The 21,294-nt window shown below is 42.0% G+C and overlaps 1 protein-coding gene across 2 annotated transcripts in view; it reads left to right on the forward strand.

Annotated features, from left to right (window-relative positions):
• Window positions 1-21,294, forward strand: part of adcy8 (adenylate cyclase 8 (brain)) — a 285,380-nt gene that overhangs the window by 181,007 nt on the left and 83,079 nt on the right. For both annotated transcript variants that reach the window (XM_021612605.2, XM_021612604.2), the window contains exons 4-7: window positions 5,191-5,302; window positions 6,044-6,171; window positions 12,223-12,381; window positions 17,015-17,282. In XM_021612605.2, the coding sequence (XP_021468280.2) occupies window positions 5,191-5,302; window positions 6,044-6,171; window positions 12,223-12,381; window positions 17,015-17,282 (667 nt within the window). The remainder of the gene's footprint in view (window positions 1-5,190; window positions 5,303-6,043; window positions 6,172-12,222; window positions 12,382-17,014; window positions 17,283-21,294) is intronic.

Below are 21,294 nucleotides of genomic sequence, written 5' to 3' on the forward strand. Positions count from 1 at the left end.
GGACTCAAATCTGCAGTGCCAGACGTGTCCCCCTGCTTAAGCCAGTACATGTCCAGGCACGTCTGAAGTTTGCTAGAGAGCATTTGGATGATCCAGAAGAAGATTGGGAGAATGTCATATGGTCAGATTAAACCAAAATATAACTATTTGGTAAAAACTCAACTCATCATACCTACTGTGAAGCATGGGGGTGGAAACATCATGCTCTGGAGCTGTTTTTCTGCAAAGGGACCAGGACGACTGATCCGTGTAAAGGAAAGAATGAATGGGGCCATGTATTGTGAGATTTTGAGTGAAAACCTCCTTCCATCAGCAAGGGCATTGAAGATGAAACGTGGCTGGGTCCTTCAGCATGACAATGATCCCAAACACACTGCCCGGACAACGAAGGAGTGGCTTCGTAAGAAGTATTTCAAGGACCTGGAGTGGCCTAGCCAGTCTCCAGATCTCAACCCCATAGAAAATCTTTGGAGGAAGTTGAAAGTCCATGTTGCCCAGCAACAGCCCCAAAACATCACTGCTCTAGAGGAGATCTGCATGGAGGAATGGGCCAAAATACCAGCAACAGTGTGTGAAAACCAAGTGAAGACTTACAGAAAACATTTGACCTCTGTCATTGCCAACAAAGGTATATAACAACGTATTGAGATAAACTTTTGTTATTGACCAAATACTTATTTTCCACCATAATTTGCAAATAAATTCATTAAAAATCATACAATGTGATTTTCTGGATTTTTTTTCTCATTGTCTGTCATAGTTGAAGTGTACCTATGATGTAAATTACAGGCCTCTCTCATCTTTTTAAGTGGGAGAACTTGCACAATTGGTGGCTAAGTAAATACTTTTTTGCCCCACTGTATGTTATGTTGTGAATTTGAACATGAATTATGTCCCTATTATAAATGTCTCTGTTTTTCGTATGATGTACCCAATGACTAATGTGAACTTGCAATGTTCTCATTGTGATTTTACAGACGTGTTTCATACGTCTTATTTATACACTTTTGTATAATTTATGAAATGCATATTGATATATTTGGTAGCACTTATTTGTTTTTCCCATTGCCTTCAACCCCATTCGATGTGAAGAACGGATGTGGGAGGGGCTAGGTGTACATAAGGGTGCAAATTTAAAAAAATTCACAAAAGCTCTGACCAAGGCTGATATGTCAGCTTATTAAATATCAGTGATAAGAGCAGTGTGCGGTTTCCTTTTTCCTTCATCTTGTTCAATTGTTGCCATGCACCTGCAAATTAGATTGCTCAGATGTGCGAGTGCCTTTTGAATTTTGAAATAAAAAATAATAAAAGCATTTATCTTTTTCAGGACTGGTGTCTGCGCAGACCGGTGCACCATAGCCAATCAGAGCTACAGTAGGCCTATATCCAAATAAGCCATTTGCCACACAGGCCTGCCATCATTCACTTTGAACTGGACTGTTTGTTTACGGTCAGTAGCAACAGTGCGACTAGATCATTAAAACGCAATGGCCAAAAGCCACAAAATATACCTGGATGGATTTCTGCAAATATGTAAATACCACGGGAGTCCTCATATATTTTGGAACTTCAGTCCTATTGTTCAAACAACAATGAAAAGGTAGGCTCTCTCTCCCTCAGTTCAGTTGCCTATGCACATCAACAACAATAAGATCAACAATTACCGCTAGCCAGAGCGAGATGAGCTAAAATCTAATGAGGGAACATTAGATAAACCCTTTCAAACTTTTTCAGCTAGTTGTCCGTAAAAAATTGCACTGATAAACCATGGGGAATAGTAGACTGCTCGTTCTTCTGCAGTTTGCCTGCCAATGCATGCTTGTCACAACCCACATTTTGACAACTAAATGGGAACTTGCATTCCTGTCCACCCAAAATACATTCCCTAAGAAATATGCTAAATGTGGATAACATTCGTTCAAGCATCTCTAGCTGTAGCCACCTAAAAACGATATGAGGGGGAAAAGTCTGTCACCCACCCACTCTTCCAATTACATGACATTCTCCCAGCATCTGTCTAACTAGCTCATTTTAGGCTCTGTGTTTTTAGCTTGCTAAATAAATAGCTAGCTGCATAAATTGATACACTAGCCCAGTGGTGTCAAACTCAATCAGCACACGGGCCATATTGAAAAACACAATGCATTTTCGGGCCAGACAGCCTATTTTTTTTAAATAAAAATAACTTCCAACTGCGACCCAAACTGGACATTATTTTATTTGTTATCCACGTATGTCCACTTATGATGTATATAGCATTTTCACATATTAAAACTAAAATAGTTATCCAGCCTTTGCCACAATGCTTGCAGATGTGAAATAAATAACAAAAATGTAGCTAAATGTTGGTGTAACATTTAAACTTAACTTATGCCTGCCCATACCACAACCTCACCGCCACCATGGGGCACTCACAGCATTGTTGTGTGGTGCACTCAAAATGTACTGTAGTCTATTGCTCAAAGGTTGCTAAAATTGGCCTACATGTTTTCCCTTTGAATGGCGTTTTGTTTTTTGGTTATTCATTGTCAAGCTTTAAAAACTTAAGCTAGACTGTGGCATGTGTCTGTACACTTTACCTCCGCTGCGTGCTGTAAATGGGACACATAAAAGCAGTGCAATTACAGTTGAATTCACTGATGCAAGCACATCAGGCTGCAATTTCATGCAGTAGATGACTGATTAATTTACAGTTTACTCGCTTGTGTGTCCTATTCGGCCCTCAAGCCTTGTGTTTGACACATGTGCGCTAGCCTATTAGCCACATCACAACCACCTTGTGATCATTGCTTATGTTAGTTTGATTGTATTGACATTTTCAGCCTTAGTTACAGTCGTCCGTTTTTAACAGCATCCAACAATGTCTTAATGTATGTCATGGAATTTTGAGTCAAATAGAACCGATTTTTAAAACCTCTTATAATTTGGAAAGTTTTGACTGATGTGATTGTCAATTTGCAAAGTACGCTAAACAAAAATATAAACGCAACATGCAACAATTTCAAGATTTTACTGAGTTACAATTCGTATAAGGAAATCAGTAAATTGAAATAAATATATTAGGCCATAATCTATGGATTTCACTTGACTGGGAATACAGATATGCATCTGTCGGTTACAGATACTAGGTGTGGATCAGAAAACCAGTCAGTGTCTGTTGTGACCACCATTTGCATCATGCAGCACGACACATTTCCTTCGCATAGGGTTGATCAGGCTGTTGATTGTGGCCTGTGTAATGTTGTTCCACTGCTCTTCAATGGCTGTGCGAAGTTGCTGGATATTGGCGGGCCTGGAACATGCTGTCGTACACGTCGACCCAAAGCATCCCAAACGTACTCAATGGGGTGATATGCCTGTTGAGTATGCAGGCCATGGAAGAACTGGGACATTTCCAGCTTCGAGGAACTGTGGGACAGTGGGACCGTGCAATATGATGCTGAAAAATGAGGTGATGGCAGCAGAAGAAAGGCACGACAATGGGCCTCAGGATCTCTTCACGGTATCTCTGTGCATTCAAATTGCAATCAATAAAATACTATTGTGTTTGTTGTCTGTAGCTTATACCTGCCCATACCATAACCCCACCGCCACCATGGGGCACTCTGTTCACAACGTTGACATCAGCTAACCGCTCGCCCACACAATGCCATAATGTATGTCATACTGCCATCTGCCCAGCACAGTTGAAACTGGGAATCCTCCATGAAGCAAACTGCAGTCAGACCAAGATCCTGGTGAGGACGACGAGCAAGCAGATGAGCTTCCCTGAGATGGTTTCTGACAGTTTGTCGAGAAATTCTTCAGTTGTGCAAACCCACAGTTTCATCAGCTGTTCCGTTGGCTGGTCTCAGACGATCCTGCAGGTGAAGAAGCCGGATGTGGAGGACCTGGGCTGGTGTGGTTACACATCATCTGCGGTTGTGAGGCAGGTTGGACATACAGGCAAATTCTTTTAAACAAATTTGGCGGTGGCTTATGGTAGAGAAATTAACATTCAATTCCCTGGCAAAAATTCTGGCATTCCTGCGGTCAGCATGCCAATTGCACGCTCCCTCAAAACTTGAGATATCTGTGGCATTGTGTTGTGTGACAAAACTGCACATTTTAGTGGCCTTTTATTATCCACAGCACAAGGTGCACCTGTGTAGTGACCGTGCTGTTTAATCAGCTTCTTGATATGTCACAACTGTCAGGTGGATGGATTATCTTGGCAAAGGAGAAATGCTTACTTACAGCAATGTAAACAAATTTGTGAACAACATTCGAGAGAAATAAGCTTTTTGTGCATCTGGAACATTTCTGGGATCCTTTATTTCAGCTCATGAAACATGGGACCATCACTTTACCTGTTGCGTTTATATTTTTGTTCAGTATAATTAAAATGCTGTTTAGTTCCATAATGCTCCTGTGTTGTCTCAATTATGTTTCCAGTTAGATTCAGTTCCTCTTTATTTTTTTAAAGAAGCAGGAAGGCAATATCTCAACCAAGTCAATCATATAAACATGGGATCATATAAATGTGATCTTGGTTGTAGTTTATAATGTGGTATTATTTACATTTACAATTTAGTCATTTAGCAGATGCTCTTATCCAGAGTGACTTACAGTTAATGCAATCATCTTAAGATAGCTAGGTGAGACAACCTTATATCTCAGTCATGGTAAGTACATTTTTCCTCAATAAAGTCAGTGCTCGAGGGAAAAAAGTCAAGTGTGAGTGTTAGTTCACAAAGGGCATATATAGAGATTTTTTTAAATGACGAGGCAGGGGTGAGGAGGGGTTTATAAAAAGGTAGGGTTTTAGATGTTTTCGAGAGATGGGCCTAACTTCAGAGGGAAATTGGTTTCACCATTTGGGTGCCAGGACAGAGAAGAGCTTTTTACTTGGATGAGCGGGAGCTGCTCTCCCATAAGGGTGGGAGGGCCAAGAGACCAGAGCTGGCAGAATGGAGTACTTGGGTCAGGGTGTAGGGTTTGAGCATAGCCTGGAGTTCGGGAGGGGCAGAGATTCCGTTTAGATTTGTCTTAACGTTTCATCCAAAAGCGAGGAGGGACCACGTTGGACCATTTTGATCTGGATTTAAATCAATTAAAATCTGTACCCTTTTGACTATTTTCTCACTAAATGATCTGTAGATTTTGAAGTGTAATGGTGACAATGTGACTTCTCCATATTCTCTACAGCATTCTTTTCGCAGACGTTAAAGGATTCACGAACCTCTCGACGACGCTATCGGCACAAGAGCTGGTGCGAATGTTGAACGAGCTCTTTGCACGCTTCGACCGTCTTGCCCATGTGAGTTTACTTTATGCTTATGCTAATTTCATTTTCAAACGTGACTTTATGACGGCAAGAACTGACATTTAGGGAAAAATCTACGCACAAGGAGACATGAATAATCATGCTTTGTTCTAGAATTTGCTAAAATACTACAGAAGAATGCAAATGCAGTAATACTCTTGGGTCCCAATTTATATTGATAGCATGAATGAATGACAGGCTTGCAGGTATGGTGCTATGCAATTATAGAAATGTGTTTTGCACTTCTGGCTAAGGTGTCATTTTCAAGCCCCAGAGCTGTCATTAATGATACAAATACAGTGTAGAAAGCTGAATTTAAATGGAACATGCAATGCTTTCAAAGGGTAATACCCGTAATTAAGTCCAATGACTGGATTGAAAAACAGGTCAGATAGAGGGCAGTTTAATGGACAAGCGTAATGTTTACGTGAATGTCAGTTATTTTAACGTAATTCAGGGAATGAATTCAGAGTTGAGTCAATGTCCTTGTGCATGACGCACAGAGTCTGCTTGGCCTATAATGTCTCTTTATTATAAAGTCAAAGTTGTTGTCCAGACATTTCTGGTGCAAGACATGAACAAATGCATGCATGAGTATACTGTACATTCCTGTACAATTCAATGATTATTCAAGCATTCTCATGGAGCAAGAGGTGTTGATCAAATCAAGATCCTTCTGAGTTTCCCACGGATTCCAGTCTAACTCCATTCTCTCTCACTCTCACTCTTTTCTAGGAGCACCATTGTCTGAGGATTAAGATTTTAGGAGACTGCTACTACTGTGTGTCCGGTCTTCCTGAACCTCGACAGGACCACGCTCATTGCTGTGTAGAGATGGGCCTCAGCATGATTAAGACAATCAGGTAAAAAAAAAAAAAGCCCACTTTTAGGCCTTGCTACACTTGTTGCCGTGCAACCTATAGGATTTTTCAGTTGAATGTGTGGCAATTATTGTGTTCTAGCACGCTGGGTTGATGTTTCTAGTTGTCTCGAAGCTGTTTGAATCTGTAACATAATGGTTCCTGATACACCGTAGGCTTGTGTGCTATAAAAAACCCTTGATAATACTGTAATAATCTGAAGCAATTATCAGCAGACAAAAAATAATCACTAAAAACAGAGGTCCTCCCAAGAAGAAATATTAGATACTGAATGCTAAAATAATAACAAAGATTATAAGCAATAGAATGGCAAAAGATTTACCAGACGTGATATGTATCAATAAAACAGGGTTTCAGTTTAATACAATATGCAAAAAATAGATAAAGTTTTATCAATAATGTCTGTTAATGCTGAAAATGCGTTCCACCATCTTGAATGGGCTTTTCTATTCAAAACAATGGAAGCTTTCAACTTTCCAGCTGAAATAAAAAAAATGTCATAAAAATCTTTTTTAAATGTGCTAAAGCAAAAATATGCACAAATAATACATTATCTGATGAAATTGCTTTAGAAAGGACACAAGACACTGGCAATTGAACAGTTTGCAGAAAGACAGGACCCAAATGTAACAGGTATTGGGTAAACATGCATATAAACTAAATTCATTTTCAGATAATCTCCTGATACACCTGACCAGTATTGAAAACTCAATGACCACTTTGCTAAAAAAAAAGAAATCTGAATACTCTAAAATCTCAGGATATAAATTAATGTGGACCCTCCCCCCCAAAATAATGGCAGTGGGAAAAAGAAAAATAATAATCTACAGCCATCCTTTAAGTGGACCACAAAAAATATGAAATACTTAACAATGCTTAATAAGTAGCCCAAGTTCATAGCTAGGATTTTACCCTGATCATGAAAATGTGTCTGGGACGGCAACAACATGGTGAATTCGTGTAGTGTATGCCCATGACAAATATTGTTAACGTTACAAGCCTGATACTTACGATAGCAAAGATAACTTGTGTCTGTGCGGATTATTTGTAGCCAACAAGCTAGCTAAACACCTAGCTACCGTTAGCTAGTTAGGAATATAGCTAAGCTAGCTAAACTCAGCAAAAAAATAAATGTCCTCTCACTGTCAACTGCGTTTATTTTCAGCAAACTTAACATGTGTAAATATTTGTAGGAACATAACAAGATTCAACAACTGAGGTATAAACTGAACAAGTTCCACAGACCTGTCTAACAGAAATGGAATAATGTGTCCCTGAACAAAAGAGGGTTCAAAATCAAAAGTAACAGTCAGTATCTGGTGTGGCCACCAGCTGCATTAAATACTGCAGTGCATCTCCTCCTCATGGACTGCACCAGTTCTTGCTGTGAGATGTTACTCAACTCTTCCACCAAGGCACCTGCAAGTTCCCGGACATTTCTGGGGGGGGAATGGCCCTAGCCTTCAACCCCCCGATCCAACAGGTCCCTGATGTGCTCAATGGGATTTAGATCCGGGCTCTTTGCTGGCCATGGCAGAACACTGACATTCCTGTCTTGCAGGAAATCACACACAGAACGAGCAGTATGGCTGGTGGCATTGTCATGCTGGAGGGTCATGTCAGGATAAGTCTGCAGGAAGGGTACCACATGAGGGAGGAGGATGTGTTCCCTCAACCCCTGCACAGAGTTGAGATTGCCTGCAATGACAACAAGCTCAGTCTGATGATGCTGTGACACACCGCCCCAGACCATGACGGACCCTCCACCTTCAAATCAATCCCGCTCCAGAGTACAGGCCTTGATGTAACACTCATTCCTTCGACGATAAACACAAATCCGACCATCACCCCTGGTGAGACAAAACCGCGACTCATCATTGAAGAGCACTTTTTGCCAGTCCTGTCTGGTCGCTGTCTGGTCGTTTGTGCCCACTGTTTGTGCCCACAGGCGATGTTGTTGCTGGTGATGTCTGGTAAGGACCTGCCTTACAACAGGCCTACAAGCCTTCAGTCCAGCCTCTCTCTGCCTATTGCGGACAGTCTGAGCACTGATGGAGGGATTGTTCCTGGTGTAAAATCGGCCAGTTGTTGTTGCCCATCCTTTACCTGTCCTGTGCAGGTGTTGTTACACATGGTTTGCCATTGCGAGGACGATCAGCTGTCCGTCCTGTAGCGCTGTCTTAGGCGTCTTACAGTACGGACATTGCATCTTATTGCCCTGGCCACATCTGCAGTCCTCATGCCTAAGACACGTTCACGCAGATGAGCAGGGACCCTGGGAATCTTTCTTTTGCTGTTTTTCAGAGTCAGTAGAAAGACCTCTTTAGTGTCCTAAGTTTTCATAACTGTGAACTTAATTGCCTACCGTCTGTAAGCTGTTATTGTTTAATCGATCGTTCCACAGGTGCATGTTGATTAATTGTTTTTGGTTCATTGAACTTTCATGGGAAACAGTGTTTAAACCCTTTACAATGAAGATCTGTGGAGTAATTTGCATTTTTATGAATTACAGTTTCTTTTTTTGCTAAGTTTATGTACGTGAAGGTAGAGTTTTTAGTTTGACTACGCATAGATCATTACAGAGAGTAGCAGCAGTGTAAAAGGGGGGAGGGAGGGTAGCCATTTGATTAGATGATCAGTAGTCTTATGGCTTGGGGGTAGAAGCTGTTTAGAAGTCTCTTGGACTTGGCACTCTGGTACCGCTTGCCATGCAGCAGCAGAGAGAACTGGCTATGACTAGGGTGGCTGGAGTCTTTGACCAATTTTAGGGCCTTCCTCTGACATCACCTGGTATAGAGGTCCTGGATGGTAGCAAGCTTGGCCCCAGTGATGTACTGAGCCGTACGCATTACCCTCTGTAGTGCCTTGCGGTTATGCAACCCGTCAGGACGCTCTCGATGGTGCAGCTGTAGAACCTATGCCAAATCTATTCAGTCTCCTGAGGGGGAATAGGTTTTGTCATGCCCTCTTCACGACTGTCTTGGTGTGCTTGGATCATGTTAGTTTGTTGGTGATGTGGACACCAAGGAGCTTGAAGCTCTCAAGCTACTCCACTACAGCCCCGTCGATGAGAATGGGGGCGTGCTCGGTCCTCCTTTTCCTGTAGTCCACAATCTTCTCCTTTGTCTTGATCACGTTGAGGGGAGGTTGTTGTCCTGGCATCACACGGCCAGGTCTCTGACCTCCTCCCTATAGTCTGTCTCGTCGTTGTCGGTAATCAGGCCTACCTCTGTTGTGTCATTTGCAAAATTAATGATGGTGTTGGATTTGTGCCTGGCCATACAGTCATGAGTGAACAGGGAGTACAGTAGGGGACTGAGCACGCACCCCTGAGGGGCCCCTTTGTTGAAGATCAGCGTGGCGGATGTGTTGTTACCTACTGTTACCACCTAGGGGCGGCCCGTCAGGAAGTCCAGGATCCAGTTGCAGAGGGAGGTGTTTAGTCCCAGGATCCTTACCTTAATGATGAGCTTTGAGGGCACTACGGTGTTGAACGCTGAGCTGTAGTCAATGCAATGAATAGCATTATCATATAGATGTTCCTTTTGTCCAGGTGGGAAAGTGCAGTGTGGAGTGCAATGGATATTGCATCATCTGTGAATCTGTTTGGGAGGTATGCAAATTGGAGTGGGTTTAGGGTTTCTGTGATAATGGTTTTGGTGTGAGCCATGACCAGCCTTTCAAAGCACTTCATGGCTACAGACATGAGTGCTACGGGTCGGTAGTCATTTAGGCAGGTTACCATAGATTTATTGGGCAAAGGGACTATGGTGGTCTGCTTGAAACATGTTGGTATTACTGACTCCGTCAGGGACAGGTTGAAAATGTCAGTGAAGACACTTGCCAGTTAGTCAGCGCATGCTCGGAGTACACGTCCTGGTAATCCGTTGACCTGTTTAAAGGTCTTACTCACATAGGCTGCGGAGAGCGTGAGCATACAGTCTACCCGGAACAGCTGATGCTCTCATGCATGTTTCAGTGTTACTTGCCTCGAAGTGAGCATAGAAGTAATTTAGCTCGTGCTTCCCTTTGTAGCCTGTAATAGTTTGCAAGCCCTGCCACATCCGACGAGTGTCAGAGCCGGTGTTATACGATTGGATCTCAGTCCTGTATTAACACTTTGCCTGTTTGATGGTTCGTCGGAGGGCATAGCGGGATTTATTATAAGCTTCCGGCTTAGTGTCCCGCTCCTTGGAGTCAGCAACTCAAATTAAATGTATTCATAAAACCCTTCTTACATCAGCTGATGTCACAAAGTGCTGTACAGAAACCCAGCCAAAAACCGCAAACAGCAAGCGTAGAAGCACCTAGAAAGCCATAACCTAGGAAGAAACCGAGAGAGAAAACTCATCCATTTTATTATCCTGCGATTGTACGTTGGCCAATAGTACCGATGGCAAAGGCAGATTAGCCACTCGTTGCCTGATCCTTACAAGGGACCCCGATCTCCTTCCGCGAAACCTCTGTCTCTTTCACCTGGTAATGACGGGGATGATGGCCTGTTCGGGTGTCTGGAGTAAATCCCTCTTGTCCAATTCATTAAAGAAAAAATCCTAATGGGCTGGACGATTCTCTTCTCATCACTCATCTTGAAAAAAAAGTATACTTCGAAATCAATGAATCTGCCATAATTACCACAAAGATAACATTGAATGATTTTTTATTTAAACGTAAAAATGTGTGTACATCTGTAAGTTGTTGTTTGTATGTTTGTATTTGGAATGAAAAATATATAATACTGAGTCTTACAATGATTGTCACATAGTAGTAAAAGTATTTTCAAAGGCTTTCACAACATTTTTGTTGACTATGCGTATTTAATGGATAATGATGTACAAGGGTAAAGGTATTTTTTTCTGGTAAATAGGCAGTTTGTTTGACCTCTTGTTTGATATTGTCCTGCCAGAGCATATGTGAAAATAGATAGTGTTTGAAACAGAAGAGATGGCGAGAGAGAGGAAAGAAAGAAATGGAGAGGGAGATATGCACAGTATGTGTCCGCATGTATGTGCGAGCTAAGCTACTAGAGTGATGTAGTAGACCATTAGAATGAATCCGCCAACCATCCTTTTAGAGAATGGAGGGCAAACAAGAAGCAGGTCGCTCGCTAAGAGCCTCTTGGCTGATGGCCCCTTTATTGCAGCATCAGTGCCACTGGTGACACTGCATCCCAAATGGCTCCCTATTCCCTACATTGGGCTCTGTCAAAAGTAGTGCACTTATGAGCCCTGGTCAAAAGACATACACTATATAGGGAATAGGGGTGCCATTTGGGACGGAGACCAAGCATTTTCAAACTCTATCAGCAGCCACAGCTACAACAATTTCATCAGTGTCTATGGCAGGGTGAACTTCAAAACCTATTTATTTTATGCACCTGGGCTGAATATCATTGAGTGCCTGTCAGCTCACATTCATCATAGTTATTATAAGGCATGAAATAGGATGAAATGAGACTTGCCAAATTGTAATTGTATGAAAATGGGTTTGGAAATATATTGTTATTTTTCACACTGTGGTGGAAACTGTAAATATTAGTAATGCATTAATTACATGGCGTATGAAATTATAAACAAAGACATTAGAAGGTGAGATAATGCTGCACAAATCGATTATTGTTGACTTTATTCAGTTTTATCACAATATACAACATAAAATGGGACTATTTCCGGTTGAATTTTGGAACACTGAATTAATTATCTTATTTTTCCATTGATAATTTGAAGTAATGTTGTTTCAGTCACAGTGATTGTGCCAAATCAAATGGTTTGCTAAATACGGGAAAAATAAGGTTTAGTTTCTTATATTTACCCACAACACAATTAAAAATATCAGAGATAAATAGTTTTTACTTTATTACCTTATATTTATGATTTCATATTTTCTGTAAAGTGTGTTGTGACTTTGTTAAATGCACTTGAAAGCAATTATGATTATATAGGATAATATTGTCTTTATAGTCTACTGGAAAAGATAACAGTAAAGAAGGTCAACAAATAAATAGATACCATATTGTTTATTTCCTCCCTCTAGATATGTAAGATCACGCACAAAGCATGACATCGACATGCGAATCGGGATCCATTCGGGATCGGTCCTGTGTGGGGTGCTGGGACTGAGAAAGTGGCAGTTTGACGTGTGGTCGTGGGACGTGGACATCGCCAACAAGCTGGAGTCAGGGGGGATCCCTGGGTGAGATGACAACTATGAAAGTATTATATCCAATCTGCATTTCAAATTGAATTTCGACATCTATAAACTTCCATAGACATCTGCTATTCTATGACCACAGATGAGTTTCCCTCTATAATTCCATATGATACAATATACATTATTGTCCATTTACATGGAAATTCAGCATACAAATACACAAACACAACACATATATTACATGCAGTACGGAAAACTGGAAAGTTAGTACACAAGTCACACATTTACATTTTCACGTATTCAAAGTCTCTGTGGCCTATTGTCCGACAACGTATTAGGTTCTATGCATCATAGAATGTGTGTGTGTGTGTGTGTGTGTGGGGGGGGGGGGGGGGGGGGGGGTCTCAAAGGTCTAATGTCTCAAAGTGGTCTAATGTCAGTATGAGTCCAAAGTATATTTTTTTGCCAAGTTATTCCATGGTAAATACCAGGTAACCTTTTTCTGCGAAAACTCTATACAGTGCATGCCTTTTGGCCGGCCTCGAGGGAATTCCCTGCAGTGTGCGATTATCCCAACCCCTGAGAAAGTCCATCAGCAAATGAGTGTCCTACAGTGGGGATGAAATCCATGTGCCCTTTAGAAATACTTTTACCGTGATTGGTTTACAAACAAAGGGACATTGGATGTGATTGGCTTTTGGTGACATGTTTTTTTTGTGGATGAAATCTACAATTTAAAGGGGAAGTCAAGCCGAGGGTCATATTGTGACATTTTGCTCCTCACCTCAAGGAAATGTGATGCGACTATACTTATCGTTGTTGAATCTAAAGCTTCAGGCAACATCTGCTGTTGGAATTTATGATGACAGTGGGTTATGATCCTTCCTCTGCGCTTAATGTAATTCAATTGCGTAATATGTTTATAATGAGGATTATTCCTCAAAATATTCTATGTATCGTTGCGCTGCGGAGATACAGGACTAAATATAAAATGCAAAAGGGGAAGTGGTTAGATACATGGTTATATGGCTTTAGACTCTTAGGTGAGGGCCTGTAGTTGATCTGTCTATTAGGTTAAACATTGTTTGCTACTACATTCGTCTCAAACCCAGTATTGATGCATGGGTAAAATCAATGGGGAAGCCAAGCCAGGAAAAAAATGGAACGGGTGTTGTAATTATTGCGTTGTTTTATCTATAACCCGTTAGTTCATATGCCACTGTCATATATAATGCAGAAACAACAAGAAGACAACAGACACACAGTGGCAGAATAACATCAATCTTGCATTTGTTTCATCCCAAAACCGGAGTGGAACATCTGTCCGATGAAGTCCACAAAACATATTGCATTTAGATGACCTACAGCATGGTCAAGTTCATGTTTCCGACATTTTCGGATTGCTAAACAACTATTGATTTAGAACCACAGAGATTTACCACAAGTGGCGAAGGAAACAGAATCTGCCTCTGCTATTCCAGCACCATTTAAAGTTCAACATTTTAAAGTCATCAAATCACTTATGCTTAGTCTAATACAGTGACAACTTAAAGATATCAAAAACGATTTTGTCTAATCAACCTAAGCTAAATATCGTTTGTCTGTCCATGACACTCATTTTATGTGTGTGTGTGTGTGTGTTTGTAAGTAGAAAAAAACATGTCAACTCACCCTACTGGTAGAAGAACAGCATGCCATGTTGTCAAAACTGTCATACCGACACATTTTCATAGTTTCCCTTCGAAATTTGACGTATTATGGATGAACATCTGTTTTTTATGCATTCACTCTGTGTGGTTACAGGATTAAAACAGAACCAACTCAAAGGGTTAAATGAAGGTATTCATTCTGAGTGGTTAGGTTAGGGCTATGGTTTGAAGAAGGCTTAAATCAAAATAACTAAAAAAACAATTACCCTCAAGTATTCTCGTGGTTTGACCTACTGAGTAGCGCAGCGGTCTAAGGCACTGCATCACAGTGCTTGAGGCATCACTACAGACCTGGGTTTGATCCAAAGGCAGTGCGACAACCGGCCGTGACCTGGGGACCCGTGAGGTGGTGTACAATTGGCCCAGCATCAGACGAGTTTAGCTGGCCAGGATTTCCTAGTGGAGTGGTATAAGCAGTGCTCTCCAGCTCCGAGCATCACAAGTTAGCTCCCAGTGTTGGGCAATAGTTTTTCTTTTGTGAGCACTGAAGAAGGCATATATTGACGTTCTGGGGACCTTTTCAAACGTCCAATATCGCTGTCTATTCCTAGTGATCAGTCTGGTCATAGTGTACACTCTTTTAGTTTTTGTTGTCCTAGACTAGGCTACCTGACTAAAATAATTGCTTGCCTAACTTCCTTTCATGGGGAACGATGAGACAGCTAGTTAACGTTAGCCTAGGCTACTATGTGAACACCCTATCAAATTAGTGGATTTGGCTATTTCAGTCACACCCATTGCCGACAGGTGTATAAAATCGAGCACACAGCCATGCAATCTCCATATACAAACATTAGCAGTAGAATGGACTAACTGAAGAGCTCAGTGACTTTCAATGTGGCACCGCCATATGATGCCACCTTTCTAACAAGTCAGTTTATCAAATTTATGCCTTGCTAGAGCTGCCCCGGTCAACTGTAAGTGTTGTCATTGTGAAGTGGAAACGTCTAGGAGTAACAATGTCTCAGCCGTGAAGTGGTAGGCCACACAAGCTCATAGAACGGGTCTGCCGGGTGCTGAAGCACGTAGCGCGTAAACTAAACATTGTCTGTCCACAGTTGCAACACTCACTACCGAGTTCCAAACTACCTCTGAAAGCAACGTCAGCACAAAAACTGTTCTTCGGGAGCTTCATGAAATGGGTTCCATTGGCAGAGCAGCCTAACACAAACCTAAGATCACCATGCGCAATGCCAAGCGTCGGGTGGAATGGTGTAGACTCTGGAGCAGTGGAAATGCGTTCTCTTGAGTGATGAATCACTCTTCACCAGTCTGACGTACAAATCTGGGTTTGGTGGATGCCAGGAAAATGCTACCTCCCCCAATGCATAGTGGCAACTGTAAAGTTTGGTGGAGGAGGAATAATGGTCTGAGGCTGTTCATTGTTCTGGCTGTGCCCCTTAGTTCCAGTGAAGGGAAATCGTAACACGACAGCATACAATGACATTATAGACAATTCTGTGCTTCCAACTTTGTGGCATCAGTTTGGGGAATGCCCTTTCCTGTTTCAGCATGACAATGCCCCCATGCACAAAGCGAGATCCATACTGAAATAGTTTGTCGAGATCCGTGTGGCAGAACTTGAGTGGTCTGCACAGAGCCCTGACCCCAACCCCATCGAACACCTTTGGGATGAATTGGAATACCGACTGCGAGCCAGGCCTAATCACCCAACATCAGTGCCCGACCTCACTAATGCTCTTATGGCTGAAAGTCCCCTCAGCAATGTTCCAACATCTAGTGGAAAGCCATCCCAGAAGAGTGGAGGCTGTTATAGCAGCAAAGTGGGAAACAACACCATATTAGTTCCCATGATTTTGGAATGAGATTTACGACGAGCAGTTGTCCACATACTTTTGTTTATGTAGTTTAGCTTCATGTTGAACTTCTACCCTCTCAGGCCCAGGGCACAATGTATGAATTTATGGTTGGGAATTAAGTAAAACCACAAGTACAGATCTCCATCCATGGCTAATTTGGGAAAGGGGCAATTTTAGTTTGCTAGCTAGCCTCCGGAGGACAACGACACAACGAGTTGCAACAATTCAAATTTTTCTGTCAATGAACTTTTTGGGGGGCACCAGGACCATTCACAATTGAGCTCACTCAATTTAGCTCAACACTGATTGGCTATTATTTTATGCTTTTTTTATCAAGGGAGGCCAAACACTCGTGTTGAAGTAACAATGTTAATTGCAATGACAGCTCAAGGCAGGCAAGGGTCGATAATCTAGAGTAGCGGCAAAGGTGCAGGACAGCAGGCAGGCTCAGGGGCAGGCAGAGTGGTCAGGCAACCGGGCTCAAAGTCAGGACAGGCAAGGGTCAAAACCAGGAGAACAAGAAAAAGATAGATTGGGGAAAACAGGTGCTGAGAAAATGCTGGTCAAACTGGCACAGACAGGCAGAAAACACAGGTATGAATACCTAGGGGATAAGTGGGGTAGATGAGCGACACCTGGAGGGGGGTGGAGACAAGCACAAGGACAGGTGAAACAGATCAGGGAGTGACATCTACGATGATACACTTAAATGTGTGCAATTGTTGTGAATGGAATAATTGGAAATTAGTAGTTTTGACTGTATTGTTCAGGAGCTGTTCATTTTACAACCAAATAATGGTAAAATGTGTTTTCCTTGCCTCCAGCAGACAAATCAAACATTCTGGACCTCACTGTTACGTTTATTGTTAACAACCTATGTAATTGAATTGCTCATTAAATGTAACGATAGAGGCAAGTGTGACTTGACAGCATGGTCATCAGTATCACACTATTTTGATGTTCTGTCAACAAAATGTCCCCTACAGTATCTATCCACTAACCCTAACCTTAACCCTAACTGTAACCCTTGTAAGCAATTTCATATCAACAGATGCTCAGTTGATAGTTTGTTGACAATTTGAGCAGCATAGACCATATCAAAGTAAAGTGTACGTACTGGCCATCTAATGAGAACCTCGTCCTCAGACGAATCCACATCTCCAAGGCGTCCCTGGACTGCCTGAATGGTGACTACGAGGTAGAGGAGGGCCATGGCAAGGACCGCAACGAATTCTTGCGCCGCCACAACATCGAGACGTACCTGATCAAGCAGCCCGAAGAGAGCCTGCTCACGCTGCCCGAGGACATCATGAAGGAGGCGACCAGCACCGACCGAAGAGTCAGCAGCGCCACCTTCAACCAGGGCTCCTGGAGTCCCGAGATGCCCTTCGACAACATCGTGGGCAAGCAGAATGTAAGTCCTGATCGTTCCCTAACCGTGTTCATGTAGCTAGCTGTCTATGGGAATTACTGGGTCAATTTATTTGTCTGCCTTTTTTTGTTTTGTGAGAGTGAGCAAGCAGAATGTATGTGGTGGTAGCCATGGTGGTAGGGATGTGACAAATGTAAAATTCCTCTTAATGTTTAAACTGCCATATCTTTTGTTCAAATGTTTTAAAAACAAATATAAATTGACTCAAGTTCACAATTCAGATGTGGTTCTGTGTATGACTGCTAGGGGGCAATGCAGTTCAATTTACCGTGTTCTTGACTACTACCTACTTACCGGTCGTCACTAGTTACCACAGCCACAAAGTCAGCAATCCTGCCTATATTGCTACAATTTATCTACTTACAATGTAATTTTACACCCAACCTTAACCCTAACATTAACCACACTGCTAACCTTATGCCTAACCCTAACATTAAATTAAGACCACTTGTTTTACGATATAGCTATTTTTGACTTTGTGGCTGTGGGAACTTGTGGAAATTGTACCAGACGGAGCTCATTGTACTCTACTCAATGTTCTCAGATGTCAGTACGTACTTCATGTCCCACTTCTCATCAATGTGATGGCTTGATGCAGTAATGAATGACAGCGTGTTCATAGACAACAAATCTGGTTCTAGATATGGGTATTGAAGACAGCATCCTCTACCATTGACAATGGCTGCATATCAACTTCAATCATTTCTGTAATCGGCGCTGTGGTTTTCCCACTCCGTCCTGCCAGCAGCGGGTTGGGTCATTCCTTTCAGCATTGTACCTGTACAGCGTATCTCCTCCAACTAATGTTAATGCATTGTTGCATTAGGTATTTGTTTACTTAAAATGTTTCTCTTTATGATGATAAAGGCTTGTTAGTGCACTTATCACAAAACTACCACTATGATTTAAATTTGTTAAAAGTGAAAGAAAAAAAATTCAGTTAGAGATTGTTAACGTTTAGAAAAAATACCTAATGTTGTTAAAATTTTTAAACGTTTGCACCCCTAGGAGCCATGTATTGTGGTAAGTTTGTAATGTGTCTCATTTGCCTGTATATTTTTGAGAATGGACAACCAGAATGTAGAGTGCCTTCAGAAAGTATTCATACCCCTTGATTTATTCCACATCGTTGTCTTACGGCCTGCATTCAAACTGGATTAAATTTATTATTTTTTTCACCCACCTACACACAATAGCCATAATGACAAAGTTCAAACATAATTTATTGAAAATTAAATGCAGAAATATCTATTTTACATAAGTATTCACACACCTGTTAGAATCACCTTTGGCAACGATTACTGCTGTGAGTTTTTCTGGGTAAGTCTGAAAGAGCATTGCACATCTGAATTGTACAGTATTCTTTAAAAAAAGTATTTAAGCTCTGCCAAATTGCTTGTTGATCATTGCTAGACAACCATTTTTTTAAAGTCTTGTCATAGATTTTCAAGCAGATTTATGTCAAAACTGTACCACAGTTATTGTCCTTATCAAAGGTGAATTCATCTCCCAGTGTCTGGTGGAAAGCAGACTGAACCAGGTTTTCCTCTAGGATTTTGCCTGTTTCTATTTTATGCTGAAAAACTCCTATGCTTAAAAATATGGAGTGTGGAGTTCAGTAATGTGTTGTATTGGATTTGCCCCAAACATAATGTCACGGATCCCCCCCAGTACTGCTGCTTATTCTGCTCACCTGTTTGAGGTTGAAGTCACCGGTCTTCTAGGTTGCACTGAACTGTCATTACGCACACCTGCGTCCAATTACTCACTGATTGTGTTTGTATAAATGTGCCCTTTGTTTCCCCATCTGGCTGTCGATTATTGTTCCCATGTCCGTTGGACATGTGAGTACCTATGCGTTGTCTCAGCCTGTGCTGCGTGTCTTGTCTATTACGGGTCTCGTCCCTTGTCGTCTTCGAGGTTTCCCTCGCTCTTTTGTTTGGGTACGTCCCAGTACTTGTTTTGGGTGTATTAAAAACCCAGATTGTGTATTCTTGTGCCTGTCTCCAAATCCTTCATACCAGCGTGACACATAGCACTTTGTATTCAGTACAAAAAGTTAATTGCTTTGCCACATTTTTTTCAGTATTACTTTGGTTCCTTGTTGCAAACAGGATGCATGTTTTGGAATATTTTTTATTCTGTACATGCTTTCTCCTTTTCACTGTGTCAATTAGGTTATTATTGTGGAGTAACTACAATGTTGTTGATCCATCCTCAGTTTTCTCCTTTCATAGCATTGAAGTGTCCTTCCTGAGTTAGGAAGAACGCCTGTATCTTTGTAGTAACTGGTTGTATTGATACACAATCCAATGTGTAATTCATAACGTCATGTTCAAAGGGATATTCAATGTCTTGTCTGTTTTTTACATTTTCTTTTACCCATCTTCAAATTAGATGCCCGTATTTGCGAGGCATTAGGAAGCCTCTCTAGTCTTTGTGGTTGTATCTGTGTTTGAAATTCACTGCTCGACTGAGGGACCTACAGATATGTGGAGTATAGAGATGAGGTAGTCATTCAAAAATCAAGTTAAACACTATCAGTCCATGCAACTAATAGTCCCTGCAACACCATTAAGTTTGCCGATGACACAATGGTGGTAGGCATGATCACCGACAACGATGAGACAGCCTACTGTGTTGCAAGGACAACAACCTCTCTTTCAACGTGATCAAGACAAAGAAGATGATTGTGGACTACAGGAAAAGGAGGGCCGAGCACTCCCCCATTCTCATCGACGGGGCTGTAGGGGAGCAGGTTGAGAACCTCAAGTTCCTTGGTGTCCACATCATCAACAAGCTATCATGGTCCAAACACACCAATACTGTCGTGAAGAGGGCACGACAACGCCTATTCAACAACGCCTATTCCCACCGAGGAGACTCTACCTGTAGGGTTCTGTATTCATTTTCTTAGTCAACCTTGTGTTCTGTTTCTTTGTGTTCTTGGACGTAGCCATTGATTTCACCTGTGTTAATTACTCACCTGGTCTCATCAGCTCCTTATTTAGTTCAGTTCATTCTGTTTGTGCCTTTGTGAGGTATTGTTCGTTTTGTCTCTACAAAGCCTTTTCCTAGCTCGTTTGTGAGAACCAGTTATAACCTTCAATCCTAGTTTTGATTCACCTGCCTGTTTGCCTACCTGTGTATGACCATTGCCTGCCTGTGATCACGATTCCTGCCTTCTGAGAAGGCGAAATAAACACCTGCCGCGCTCTGCACGTGAATCTACACCTTTTCTCCCTGAGTATTCATTACAGAATACCTCACCCAAAAACCGGAATGGATTCAGCGGTGCCTAACCCAGCAAGAGAAGTGTATGAAGGAAATCTGCCATCTTCTCCACCAGCCTATCCCTAACCCTCCAATTCCCTCCTTCATTCATATCCATGCCTGAAAAATTTGACGTCGGGGATTTCTGATGCTATGCAGCAATTGCATTGAGCACAACCCCATTTACTTCGCCACTGACAAGAACAGGGTGGATTGTGTTGTCTCTACTCGCAGGCAAAGCCCTGGATTGGGCCACCGCCATATGGACTGAAACAGCACAGAACTCGGATCCGAGACCCATTTCCACACCCTCTTCAAAGAGGTATTCCATCACTCTCCCTCTGGTCGTCCTAAAGGAGACCTTCTCATAGAACTTCAACAAGGATGCAATTTAGCTGCCGAGTATGCCCTCAAGTTACGCACAATGTCTGCAGGGAGTCGATGGCGAGAGGCTGCTTTACTTACCGTCTACTGAAGAGGGCTCAACAGAGAACTTCAGGCGGAGCTGGCCTGTAGAGGTGACCTTCAGGCTTTAAATCAATACATTCTTATGTCCATCTCCATCGACCACCTCATCGCCAAAGACCGCCAAAGAACTCTGTAATCCAGGAACCTGAAACCTTCTTTCCATGATTCCGTCATTCCTTCTGAGTCTGCCAGAGGCCATGCAGTTGGGCAATGCTACCCTCCCGTGTATCGAACATCAAAGACGGATCCAAGA

The sequence above is a fragment of the Oncorhynchus mykiss genome, chromosome 8 (assembly GCF_013265735.2).
Source record: "Oncorhynchus mykiss isolate Arlee chromosome 8, USDA_OmykA_1.1, whole genome shotgun sequence".
NCBI classification, from domain to species: Eukaryota; Metazoa; Chordata; class Actinopteri; order Salmoniformes; family Salmonidae; genus Oncorhynchus; species Oncorhynchus mykiss.